Raw genomic sequence first — 14294 nt, 5'->3', positions numbered from 1 at the left:
AATACTAAATGCCTAAAATAAAACATTATTTACTTAAATCATATTCTAAATATCGTTTTCTAATAGGGTCGACGTAACAACGTGTGAATGCAAAGAATTTCCTCGTCACTGGAACGTTTATTTCTCTTACATTTACCCCCCATAAAGCAGCAGTGGTATCTTCCGCTGCCCCGGAAACGCCGGCGACAGCAGGATAGACCGACCCCGGTGTTGCAAAGCAGGTGGAACTGATTTGTCAGCCAAAGAGTAAGAAATAGGTAAGTGGTTGGAATTTGTTTAATGACTTCCTCTATGTCGATTAGTAAGAGCAATAATTATGTACTTCGTTATGAATGGTAGATTTCATGAGCCTTTGACGCCTGGGTGTTAACAAATGTGCTAACGTTCGCAGTGTAGCGCCGCTAGCTTACAGACAAAAGAAGTGCCCCCCAGCGCAAAGTGAGCCTTTTAACAGAACGAACATCACAATGTGTGTGAGGCTGTCCGTCAGGTTCCTCTGGTGCTGAACCATATCGAGGTCTGCTCTGAATTTTGAAACATTAGTTATCCTAACCTCGGTAGCCATGTTAAGCTAGCATCAACGGAAGAGTCCCACAGCCGTTTACTTTGAGTTTTAAATCAGTTATACCACAACATTAGAATAATACAGGTCAACAGGAATTATTCAAACCAAACAGATACAGTTTAAGATATTACATAGCAAATTACTGAATAGCCTAAGAACTCATAAAATGTACAGTTGCATTAAACAGGTCCGTGGTCAAGAATTACATTTTAAAATAACTTCAGACAACATTACATGTTATAATAGCTCACATAATAACTACATTTATTCTGTGTAAACTTTAAAGTGAGATTTTATTTTAATGTACTACTTAATACTTACTCGTATTATTATAGTCAATAAATAAGCCATTGAACCTAAAAATCTGAATTGATTAATTCAACTTAAATAATTATTATCACCAACATGTTGCAAGAAGTACAATAATGCCAAAGATCTACAACAAAAGTGTTATATTATTACAGAATATTATTTTATTTCATCACTAATGAACACATGTCAGAGCACTTTAATACTTTAGTTTCTCAATGTGTACTTTTTATACTACTGGCTTTAGTAGCTTTTCCTTTTAAAATACATCATCATTTATTAGGTAATATGAATAATCTGAAGTAAAAAGTGAAATATTTCCTGCGGAGATGAAGTAGAAGTATATAATTGCACGAAATACAAGTACTTCAATATTGACTAAGTACTTGAAAAAAGTTCCTCGAGTATCGTCCACCAATGGATACAATAATTGTATTCAATAAGCAAAATATGTGTGAACATAAAATGGAATTAAAAAAACCCACTAAAACATGCCAGTGGTCCTCATGACAGGGGGGCTGTTTTCAGCCTCAGGAATTGAGATTTCTTCCATTTTTAAATCATATTAAAGTGATATTTGGGTTCAGGACTGACCTAACAAGATACCAAAAAGAAATCACATTGGGCTTTGACATTTTCTTACCTTTTTTTTTATATGCCATAATCTAGACACCATCTTTTCATTTTGATGCTGTTTCTGCTCTGTAGGTATGTTTTACATTGTGTTAATGAGACTCTTTCAAAAACCTGTGACCACATTCTCAGCTAGGTTGGAACAAAAATACATGTTAAAATGTATTTTATTTTTGTTATCAAATTCATCAATCTATGAGTACTAATAACATAAGTATGTCATTATTCAGGTATTAACTTGGAGCATCCATCAGTGCCGCCTGACAGGCATCAGCTCAGCATCAGTTACGCTGGACAAGCTCGTAAGTAGTCCTGTTTTATTTTTAAATATATATATATATATATATATATATATATATATTTTTTTTTGAGTTCATTGCTCAGCCTCTGTGCTGGTATGTTCTGGTTACCCCTGACTGGATAACATATTTCACAGCGTGTTGCTTTTTACCTGATATTGTTATTTATTTTATTCTAGAATCCCTTAGATTTGAATGGCCAAGGCAGCCAAAAGTACACAGGTATGACCTTCATCCTCCACATTTCATCATATCTTTAGATGGATAATTATAAATTGTCATAACCACTTGTGTAGGGCAGATGTTTATCTCATAACCCCCTGACAAGATGTTTTTTTCTTGTTTTTAGCGAAGCCTATCAAAGGTTCAGTGATGCCTGTGAAGAAAAAGAGGAAGCTCCCTGATGCAGATGATCATGAGCGCAAATGTAAAATTACGAGGTAAATGGACTCAATAGGCCCAGGAACTATCAAACTATTCCTGGGAAAAGTACTCCGGTTTGAAAGCGCCTAATGTGTCACATATTTCATGTGATACATTAGGTTTTTTCACACCGTAGTACTTTACTTTACTCCCCCACTCTTTTTGTCACTTGCATCTTATTCTAGGGCTGCAATGAAATTAATTTAGTTCATTGTTGATTATTCTTAATTTTTGTTTGTACGATTAAATGTTCAGTCCAAGGTGATGACAATTTGTTTTTTGTTTGTTGAGCCTTTACAGTACCAATTATAAAGAATATGTATAAATCCTCATATTTTTGAGGCTAGAATATATCTTTCCTTTTTTGCACGAAGCATAGTGAGCAGCCGATGACTCGGAGGCTCTGGGGGGGGGCGGGGTGCGCTCTGGCTGAACAGGACGTGGCTGGGTTATCTTTCATCTGGCAGGGCACATACTGAACCCCTCACCTTCTCACTTTCCTCGAGAGTTTGTGTGTCTGTGTCAGAGTACTTATTTGCCGGTCAACATGTCCGTTAAAGCTGAAATCTTCCGGACAAAATTAGAAAAATGCCGGTCAAAGGTCGTCTTTGTCATTTATTGAGCTTTAAAACAAATTGATATGATTCAATATTAAACAAACTAATTATAGTAGATGAACTATTCAAAAGTGTACAGTAACTTACAATAACACGGGAATAATAAACGGAGCACTCTCTCCCTCTCCTGACAGCCCGTCAGTGTCATGCAGTTCGCGGATCAGTAATGAGTGACCCGACAGTAAAACTAAACATATCTATAACTAGATTAGGTAGTTTGAGAGGTCATTAAAATAGCTACGTGTGATATTCTAACCAGAAGTGTGTGTTTTGTCCGCTCACCGCTGCATGTGATCAGTCAGAGCTGCGTGTCGACTCGTCAGCAGCAGCTGATCTCTCTCTCCCGTCAGATTAGACTTCACTCGTGTTTATGTCCATATCGATCAGATCTAGATAGTTCTAGCTAATGATAGGACTACCTGCTTACTAAAAGACACCTAAACAATAAGCGTTGCTATGCAACCGGGTGAGGCCGCAAAGTATAGCGCAGCATTATGCATTTGTTTACATGCCCACCGGAACCCCGAGGCATTACCAACAGATCAACGCACAATCAACCCATACAGGACATCTCTTTCTCCACATTAAGTGTTAGACATTAGAATGGACTATTCTTGTCTGTCACATACTGTTTTGTCTGTCACATAAGTGGCGGATCTGATGCGGTATTGTGCTAACTAAGGGGAAATTATTTTGACCGGAGAGATTTAGATTTGCCGGTCTTCAGCATATTTTACCGGTCAAAGGCCAGTAATTACCGGCTAACGGGAACTCTGGTGTGTGTGTGTTGATGAAATGTAAGTGGTGAGCCACTAATAGCCCCCCCTTCACTGCCTCAGCATAGAAAACACAGCATGTATGCAGAGATGAGGATGTGTTTACTCCTCAAACCTCTTAGTACGGTAACGTGTTGCCTTCCACAGACAAAGGAACATGGTGGGTATAACGCACTTCAAAGCATGTTTATTAATTGAACACCTACGGGGTGTTTGTGTGTTGTAGTTTCACCAGGCCTCAGATCCGGGGGGCGCGGCCGGTCAGCGGGGACAAGCTGTTCTCCAATAAGAAGTGTCTGGCCTGGTTCCACGCGTACGCCGGCCCCGACAAGGTGGTGGGCCCGGAGGCCATGGAGAGGTTCTGTGAAGACATCGGAGTGGAACCAGAGAATGTGAGTCCTCCGGCTGCTTAGTCCTCAACTGGGCCCAATGTAGCATGCTCAGAGTTAACCCAGGACTAAACTTAGTCCTTCCTCATTCAGAGTTGAGTGGAAGCATTTAGATCCTTTACTAAAGTAAAAGTACTAATAGACTGAAAATACTCCACTGCAGGTAATAAAACCCCTAAGGTGCTAGCTAACCTTGTACCATTCTGCTCTTATGAATGATATCATTAGATTTTTATGAGCGGTGTAGAAGCACGATTTAACTTTTGGATTCATTTAGGGCGGTGCTCATTTTTATCTTTCTTTTATAGGAATGGCACCTGTTTTTTTCCGTTTATGGATTGATCTATTCATTTAGATTTTCTTTTTTTGTATATGTGAAAAATACTCTGACTGGAATCTGTTGCATTTTGGTTATACTCTTTAAGGTCAAAATGTAGTTTTAATAATATTTTTATCTTTTTAGTTTGCCATTTATTGGCAAACAACCTATTGACAAATGATGTGAATATAATAATTTGAAACTAGTTTTGTTTCTTTTAATTCTACTGCATTATGAGAGTTGTGTTGTTTTTATAACCTCGGGTAACTCTGTGTTGGACGGTCCAGTGTTGATGGAGTGGTTCTCTCTTGCAGATTATCATGTTAGTTTTAGCCTGGCATCTAGAAGCATCAAGTATGGGCTTCTTCACCAAAGAGGAGTGGCTCAGGGGAATGACGTTATTACAGTGAGTGACTTTTTCTATTTTATCTTTCACTTCATATTTAATAAACAATCTAAGGCCCTGGCTTGGAAATTGTAGTTTTCACTGTTTTCCACCAGATTGAGCCAATTCTCATGTTTACCCTAAGGGACAAGCACATGTTAATTTCCGGTTTCATGCAAAAAAAAAAGTAAATGTGTCGAATTACATTTTATTGCTAATCATGACATTTCCCAGACTAAAAATAAATAAAAAAATACCCCCTGCATTTACTAAACATTAAACTCTGTTAAGATGTACCTCTGCAGTGGTACATCTACCTAATTTTGTGACCTTCCTCTAAGGACATCATTGCACATTTTTAAAGTGGCACAGGGGTTAATATGTATGTTACGAAAGAGATAATTTTCATTATTTTGTATCAATTCTTTCTACATTGTGTGTGTGTGTGTGTGTGTGTGTGTGTGTGTGTGTGTGTGTGTGTGTGTGTGTGTGTGTGTGTGTGTGTGTGTGTGTGTGTGTGTGTGTGTGTGTGTGTGTGTGTGTGTGTGTGTGTGTGTGTGTGTGTGTGTGTGTGTGTGTGTGTGTGTGTGTGTGTGTGTGTGTGTGTGTGTGTGTGTGTGTGTGTGTGTGTGTGTGTGTGTGTGTGTGTGTGTGTGTGTCAGGTGTGACTGCACAGAGAGGTTACAGAACAAACTGGACTACCTGCGCAGCGAGCTCAACGACTCTGCGGTCTTCAAAAGCGTCTACAGATACGCCTTTGACTTTGCCAGAGTGAGTTTGAGTTTATTTCTTTGTTTTATTTGTTTATTTTTTAAAGAAGGAAAAAAAAAAGTGTCTATAAGCAAAAATGTCCCTAACTGTTTACCACTCAGCCTTAGTGTGCCCCCGTACTACACATACAGTGGGGCAAAAAAGTATTTAGTCAGCCACCAATTGTGAAAGTTCTCCCACTTAAAAAGATGAGAGGCCTGTAATTTTCATCCTAGGTACACTTCAACAATTAGAAACTGAATAGGGGGAAATAATCCAGGAAATCACATTGTAGGATTTTTAATGAATTAATTGGTAAATTCCTCGGTAAAATAAGTGTTTGGTCACCTACAAATAAACAAGATCTCTGGCTCTCACAGACCTGTAACTTCTTCTTTAAGAGCCTCGTCTGTCCTCCACTTAACTTAATTAATGGCACCTGTTTGAACTCGTTATCAGTATAAAAGACACCTGTGTCACACTCCAAACTCCACTGTGGTCAAGACCAAAGAGCTGTCAAAGGACACCAGAAAAAAATTGTAGACCTGCACCAGGCTGGGAAGACTGAATCTGCAATAGGTAAGCAGCTTGGTGTGAAGAAATCAATTGTGGGAGCAATTATTAGAAAATGGAAGACATACAAGACCACTGATAATCTCCCTCGATCTGGGGCTCCACGCAAGATCTCACCCCGTGGGGTCAAAATGATCACAAGAACGGTGAGCAAAAATCACAGAACCACACGGGGGGACCTAGTCAATGACCTGCAGAGAGCTGGGACCAAAGTAACAAAGGCTACCATCAGTAACACACTACGCCGCCAGGGACTCAAATCCTGCAGTGCCAGATATGTCCCCCTGCTTAAGCCAGTACATGTCCAGGCCCGTCTGAAGTTTGCTAGAGAGCATTTAGATGATCCAGAAGAGGATTGGGAGAATGTCAGATGAAACCAACTAGAAGTTTTTGGTAAAAACTCAACTAGACGTGTTTGGAGGAGAAAGAATGCTGAGTTGCATCCAAAGAACACCATACCTACTGTGAAACATGGGGGTGGAAACATCATGCTTTAGGGCTGTTTTTCTGCAAAGGGACCAGGACGACTGATCCGTGTAAAGGAAAGAATGAATGGGGCCATGTATCGTGAGATTTTGAGTGACAACCTCCTTCCATCAGCAAGGGCATTGAAGATGAAACGTGGCTGGGTCTTTCAGCATGACAATGATCCCAAACACACCGCCCGGGCAACGAAGGAGTGGCTTCGTAAGAAGCATTTCAAGGTCCTGGAGTGGCCTCGCCAGTCTCCAGATCTCAACCCCATAGAAAATCTTTGGAGGGAGTTAAAAGTCTGTGTTGCCCAGCGGCAGCCCCAAAACATCACTGCTCTAGAGGAGATCTGCATGGAGGAATGGGCCAAAATACCAGCAACAGTGTGTGAAAATGTTTGACCTCTGGCATTGCCAACAAAGGGTATATAACAAAGTATTGAGATGAACTTTTGTTATTGACCAATTACTTATTTTCCACCATAATTTGTAAATAAATTCTTTAAAGATCAGACTGTGATTTTCTGGATTTTTTTTCTTTCTCATTTTGTCTCTCATAGTTGAGGTGAAAGGATGAAAATTACAGGCCTCATCTTTTTAAGTGGGAGAACTTGCACAATTGGTGGCTGACTAAATACTTTTTTGCCCCACTGTAAGAGCACACCCTGAATATAACACACTTATAATGAAAGGTGAACTTCTTTGATCATTAACTATACAAAAAGGAAAGAATAAAGTGTGTGTGTGTGTGTGTGTGTGTGTGTGTGTGTGTGTGTGTGTGTGTGTGTGTGTGTGTGTGTGTGTGTGTGTGTGTGTGTGTGTGTGTGTGTGTGTGTGTGTGTGTGTGTGTGTGTGTGTGTGTGTGTGTGTGTGTGTGTGTGTGTGTGTGTGTGTGTGTGTGTGTGTGTGTGTGTGTGTGTGTGTGTGTGTGTGTGTGTGTGTGTGTGTGTGTGTGTGTGTGTGTGTGTGTGTGTGTGTGTGTGTGTGTGTGTGTGTGTGTGTGTGTGTGTGTGTGTGTGTGTGTGTGTGTGTGTGTGTGTGTGTGTGTGTGTGTCAGGATAAGGACCAGAGGAGTTTAGACATGGACACGGCTAAGTCCATGCTGTCGTTGATACTGGCGACCACGTGGCCTCTCTTCCCTGTCTTCAGCCAGTTCCTGGAGGTAAATGTGTTTCCTGTTTGCTTGCTTCATGGAAGCTTACATAATGTCCTTTTTTTTTTTTAATGTGTTCAAATCCTCTATTGATGTTTAATAATGATGCTTTTAAAAAAATACAAAATTAGATTAATCTTCATAATATATATCGTAAACGTGCCACAATTAGTCGACTAATCGCCTGAATTGACCACTATTGGTCGACAAATCTTTAGTGGAGGACAGCCCTAGTAAACACATGCTGTCATCTTTTGAATAGGCTTTTTGACTTTTCATGCTCTGGAGCTGGAAACGTTTTGGCTATTAAATGTTTGGATTTTGATTTTACAAGTCTGAAGAAATCCTTTTGACGCCACCACCAAGACACATTTTCCAATCATCTTTCCACAGCAGTCCAAGTACAAGGGGATGAATAAGGACCAGTGGTATAACGTCTTGGAGTTCAGCCGGACCATCGACACAGACCTCAGTAACTACGATGAAGACGGAGCTTGTGAGTGTTAGAGTTCTAACTTTGATTGATCCACTAATTCATAGTGTGCCACTGGTTACGGTGCCGCGTGCCAATGTTGGCATGCGTGCCAGGTAGGGATGTCCCGATCACCTTTTTTTGCTCCCGATCCGATTCCGATCATTTGATTTTGACAATTTGCCGATACCGATTTTTCCCGATCCGATCTTTATGCAATGCATTAAGAGAAAAAAAAGAAAAAAAGCATTGAAGTTGTCCCTTAAGGTTATTTTTTTATTTAAACTGGATATTCTATCCAACATGGATATAGCCTCTTTCTTTCACAGCAGCATTGGATCAGTTCAGTTGTGCAGCATTGGATCAAAACAAAATAAAGCTTTCAGTACTCGTTAGCTTACTGCTACAATTAGATACTGCGCCCTGCCCACTCGCCCACTCTGTTGCCAGATTTGAGAGAAATAAGCAACCAGGTCTATGAAAACAAGCCCCAAAGAAGCAACACATACATGATGTTGTGTCATTTGAAACCAAAACTAAGGCCTCAGGATGACTTTAAGACTTGAACATGGTCATTTTTCTTTTGTAACATTGAATACAACATTTAAAAAAAAGTATTTATAAAAAAGAAAAAAAAATCCCGATCCCCAATTTTTTTCTCCCGATTCCGATCTTTTCAAAATCACGTGATCGGCTCCGATCCCCGATCACGTGATCGGATCGGGACATCTCTAGTGCCAGGGGTTGCCGACCCCTGCTGTAGACAATCCCCACAAGAACACACACACCAATTCCATGTGTTGTATGTAATTATGAACAAATATACTAAGTCGGACATCTTCATTGACATTTTACAATCTTTCAGGGAACATCCTCTAATAAGCTCGCTAAACAAATATCAGTTCACAGAAATGTTATTGAACTTTTCATGGCAGCAGTCTCAGGACATCTGCACTCTCAGGACAGGAAGTGCACGCTAAGAATTCCAAAATAAAATCGCCACTATCAGTACAGCGCCACTTTCCAAACAGGAAATGCACGCAAATACAACATAAAATCGTATCGTGACACTTATTATATAAACGTGCGCGCACACACACACACACACACACACACACACACACACACACACACACACACACACACACACACACACACACACACACACACACACGGGCAAAAAAGTATTTAGTCAACCACCAATTGTGCAAGTTCTCCCACTTAAAAAGATGAGAGGCCTGTAATTTTCATCCTAGATATACCTCAACTATGAGAGACAAAATGAGAAAAAAATATCCAGAAAATCACATTGTCTGATCTTTAAAGAATTTATTTGCAAATTATGGTGGAAAATAAGTATTTGGCAGCGACGTGCAGTCGGGGGAGGCATTGCATACTCCAATGTAACGGAAAAACAACTAAAGAAAAACTAAATAATAATAAAATGTCTCTACTGATCTATGATGTAAGTGTGATTTATGTATGATTCCAATCGCTTTTTAAAGTCAAAATCAGCCAATTTGCCGAGCTCCGCTACAACTACGGGTAGCGATGAGAAGTGAGGCAGGGACGAGCTCTGCCTCTCGTAAGCCCACAGTAATTTGCTGGAGCACGGGCGCTAATTTAGCGTGGGCACTTATTTTGTGCCCGCGCTCAAGCCAGTTACTGTGGGGTGAGGTGAGGCACAGATGAGCTCTGCCTCACCTCAGAATGCGTCACCCTACAGAAACTGGCTGGAAAGCGGGCACTAAGCGCATGCCTGTTACCATCTCACTGTAGGTCACCAATGTAATGTTTGTAGATCCCTTTATTACATTTATCCTCGCCATCCATAGTCTCCAAATAACTTATTTAACGTATATATGATATTTAGGCTCGCTGGTCTCATCATATAACGGCAATGAAAAAAGCAGCAGGAGAGGCAGCCATAACCTCTGCCGCACTGAAGGGGGCGCACGTGAGCCCACAGGTTCTTGTTGCTACTGTTATTCTACGCAGAGACGGATAGACAGAAACAACAAACTAGACTTTTGAAACTACATGAAGATAAGGAGGACTTTTACAAAAAACTAATAGAGATTGTTGTCCAGAAGGAGAGCATGGACTTAATCTTCAAGTCAAGGTAAGAGCACAATTGTAATGAAAATGGGCTCTTACTAAGAAAGAACAATCCAATATTTAGATTTTGGGTATCCTTTTGATGAACGGTCTGTTTAAAATGAATCAAAGCATCAGACTAAAAAAGCTTTTGAAAATAACCGTATATTTTGATTAAGATCAAAATATAATATTTGTAAATCTGACTCTAAAAGAGTCAGTGCCTCACCAGCCATGAACCTCACCGCACGTCACTGGTATTTGGTCAATAACAAAAGTTCATCTCAATACTTTGTTATATACCCTTTGTTGGCAATGACAGAGGTCAAACGTTTTCTGTAAGTCTTCACAAGGTTTTCACACACTGTTGCTGGTATTTTGGTCCATTCCTCCATGCAGATCTCCTCTAGAGCAGTGATGTTTTGGGGCTGTCGCTGGGCAACACGGACTTTCAACTCCCTCCAAAGATTTTCTATGGGGTTGAGATCTGGAGACTGGCGAGGCCACTCCAGGACCTTGAAATGGTTCTTACGAAGCCACTCCTTCGTTGCCCGGGCGGTGTGTTTGGGATCATTGTCATGCTGAAAGACCCAGCCACGTTTCATCTTCAATGCCCTTTGCGGATGGAAGGAGGTTGTCACTCAAAATCTCACGATACATGGCCCCATTCATTCTTTCCTTTACACGGATCAGTCGTCCTGGTCCCTTTGCAGAAAAACAGCCCCAAAGCATGATGTTTCCACCCCCATGTTTCACAGTAGGTATGGTGTTCTTTGGATGCAACTCAGCATTCTTTCTCCTCCAAACACGTCTAGTTGAGTTTTTACCAAAAACTTCTAGTTGGTTTCATCTGACATTCTCCCAATCCTCTTCTGGATCCTCTAAATGCTCTCTAGCAAACTTCAGACGGGCCTGGACATGTACTGGCTTAAGCACGGGGACACGTCTGGCACTGCAGGATTTGAGTCCCTGGCGGCGTAGTGTGTTACTGATGGTAGCCTTTGTTACTTTGGTCCCAGCTCTCTGCAGGTCATTGACTAGGTCCCCCCCGTGTGGTTCTGGGATTTTTGCTCACCGTTCTTGTGATCATTTTGACCCCACGGGGTGAGATCTTGCGTGGAGCCCCAGATCGAGGGAGATTATGAGTGGTCTTGTATGTCTTCCATTTTCTAATAATTGCTCCCACAGTTGATTTCTTCACACCAAGCTGCTTACCTATTGCAGATTCAGTCTTCCCAGCCTGGTGCAGGTCTACAATTTTGTTTCTGGTGTCCTTTGACAGCTCTTTGGACTTGGCCATATTGGAGTTTGGAGTGTGACTATTTGAGGCTGTGGACAGGTGTCTTTTATACTGATAACAAGTTCAAACAGGTGCCATTAATACAGTTAACAAGTGAAGGACAGAGGAGGCTCTTAAAGAAGAAGTAACAGGTCTGTGAGAGCCAGAAATCTTGTTTGTTTGTAGGTGACCAAATACTTATTTTACCGAGGAATTTACCAATTAATTCATTAAAAATCCTACAATGTGATTTCCTGGATTCTTTCTCCCCATTCTGTCTCTGATAGTTGAAGTGTACCTAGGATGAAAATTACAGGCCTCATCTTTTTAAGTGGGAGAACTTGCACAATTGGTGGCTGACTAAATACTTTTTTGCCCCACTGTATATGGACACCTTGTATTGTATTTACTATCAGTACAGCCGCAGCGCCACTTTCCGAACAGGAAATGCACGCTGATACAACATAAAATCGTACTAACACTTATTATCTATATATATATATTTTTTTATTGGCGATATAGATTTATATATATATATATATATATTTATTTATTGCCTATATAGATGTCTTATTTATATATATAAATAAATATATATCTTGTATTTTAGTTACACCCGCTAGACAACAGTAGAGGGTTCGAGAAACAACCGTGTTTGCCGGGTGCACCGCGGCGGAGGTGGGGAGGTTCCAGCTGGGAACCTCCACCCCGCTGCAGGACCTGCGGGACCCCTGAGTCAGACGTTGCGTCTTGGTCACGCTTCTTATCGGCTGGCCCGGGAAGGAAGAGACACGCAGAGTGGGGGAAGTCCCCCACCCCAACGCAGCACACCCTCCCGGCCATCAGTCGAACCCGCAGTTCGGAGGAACTGACCGCCAGAGCACCGGCACTAGGCCGGGCCAGCGCGGAGGCCCTCCGACAGTGGGTCGCGTTTGCCACTTGATCAGTGAGAGGAGAAAAAAGCAACAAAAATAGTCAAAATACGTTAATATATGGATGAGTGGAGGGGGCTGGACACAGATCGTCGGGGGGGACACCCGAGACCGGGCAGTGTCCCTGGTAGAAACCGGGTGAAATAGCCTACAAAATTATAAAACCGGGGAAAAGTGAAAAAAAAGTGTCAAACAAGTCTTTCGGGGGGGCAGGGAAAAAACGTGTTCGTCAGAATCGTCACTTCCTGTACTGACAGTGCAGGTGTCCTGAGAGTGCAGCCTTCACCGGAACTGTCCTGAGAGTGCAGGCCTGCAGGCAGACCCCTCTCGAATTTTTACAAGTGGGGTGTTTGTATTGAACAGGTTATTTAACAGTGGAATTAAACTATTGGAAAGCACGAAAATGTGTGTGCATTGAGATTAACCATTAAGATGACATAAACATGAAGTCATGAACACTAACCCAGACATTAGTTCAATCAGAAGAGACGGTTTTGATGTAATAATACATATTTAATGCGCAGATACACAAATGAATGTGACAGTAGTTTTGGCGATTAGGCCCCGTTGTGCAGGAAGTATCATTCGGGAGGGTAGAACCAATCCAATGAAAACGCCCCGGGGTCTAGACACTGGTGGTAGTGAATGGATGGTTGGGTCGGTCTGAGGAGGAGTGGTTTAGCTTGACCCTGGATTCGGAGGGGGTGGAGGAGGGTTGCGTTGAGTCACCTGAAATGACAGCTGTCAGAGGGGAAAGAGCAGAGTTTAAAGGGTTTGACTGCACGCTATGATAGGCTCTTGGGAATAGAGCGAAGTGATTGGCTAAGCTGAAGAGTGACGCCTCCGGTCACTTATTGAGAGGAGAGAGAGTAGAAACATGGAGGTAGAAATACATTGATGAGTAAAGATGGTCTTCCTGGTTGAACTTGCGCTGAGCTTCATTTGTCTAACTTGAACCTAAGAAACTTGTAGCCTGTCTCTGCCTTCCCCCTTATTCCACAATAAGGGGAATGTCAACACAGACACCTGTCAACCCGCACTCTGCTGTTCCTCAGCGCCGGTATTTGAAATCATGTACGCAGCTCACGACGTAACTAGAAGTCTAGTGGACGGTATCAGTACTACAGGTAAAAAAAAATCTACATACTTTTATTATTTAAAAAAAAAAAAAATTACGTTGTTTATAAATTACTCTGAGGGCCGCAAAAAGAGGAGGTGGGGGCCGCCATTTGCCCATCCCTGAATACTGAACCCCAAATTGCTCCAGGAGGCATGTCTGCAGTATAGACGGTATGGATGGATGAAAGCGTCTGCTTGATAACATCTGTCCAAATGTCAAAACCTGATCATGCAAGTATGCGCTGTCTGGAAAAATTCCCATTCAACAGCCCCCTAAAGCAGGGTCCATGTTAATATCTGTTTCTCTGCAGGGCCGGTGCTGCTAGACGAATTTGTGGAATGGAAGAAATGCTGGTCAGCATCGTAGCAGACAACTCAACACCGAAAGAAGATGGAGAGAGATAAACAAAAAACCCATTGTTAAAGAAAAAGATCACACACACACACACACACACACACACACACACACACACACACACACACACACACACACACACACACACACACACACACACACACACACACACACAAGCATCCTCCCTGTATGGGGCAGCCCTTTCTCTCACTGAGTCGACTTTTATAGTTTTCATTTGGAGAAAAGAAAATGTTCTTAAAATAAGGAGAGATTTGGAATTTGTTTTCTTGTTAACATTTTATTTTCCATTGTGTCTTGTTTATAGATGTTTTCACAGAAATAAAAAGGAATTGGAAGTATGACGAGCTGCTTGTGGATA

At 41.5% G+C, this 14294-nt stretch overlaps 1 protein-coding gene and 1 long non-coding RNA gene across 2 annotated transcripts; both read left to right on the top strand.

Moving 5' to 3' along the window:
- The first annotated feature begins 120 nt into the window (after nucleotides 1-120).
- dcun1d5 (DCN1, defective in cullin neddylation 1, domain containing 5) lies at nucleotides 121-14277 on the top strand. The gene is made up of 10 exons (XM_079676094.1): nucleotides 121-257; nucleotides 1738-1809; nucleotides 1986-2028; nucleotides 2156-2246; nucleotides 3849-4014; nucleotides 4645-4736; nucleotides 5378-5486; nucleotides 7566-7670; nucleotides 8055-8157; nucleotides 13872-14277. Exons 4-10 carry the CDS (start codon nucleotides 2179-2181, stop codon nucleotides 13925-13927), a joined length of 699 nt encoding a protein of 232 aa, XP_079532220.1. The 5' UTR covers nucleotides 121-257; nucleotides 1738-1809; nucleotides 1986-2028; nucleotides 2156-2178; the 3' UTR covers nucleotides 13928-14277.
- LOC307036090 lies at nucleotides 8573-13652 on the top strand. The gene is made up of 2 exons (XR_013807270.1): nucleotides 8573-11569; nucleotides 11602-13652. It is a non-coding gene; the product is annotated as an uncharacterized lncRNA (long non-coding RNA).
- Nucleotides 14278-14294: the final 17 nt, after the last annotated feature.

This window comes from Notothenia rossii (genome assembly GCF_949606895.1).
Source record: "Notothenia rossii genome assembly, chromosome: 4".
NCBI classification, from domain to species: domain Eukaryota; kingdom Metazoa; phylum Chordata; class Actinopteri; order Perciformes; family Nototheniidae; genus Notothenia; species Notothenia rossii.
This window is presented reverse-complemented; position numbering and strand designations above follow the sequence as displayed.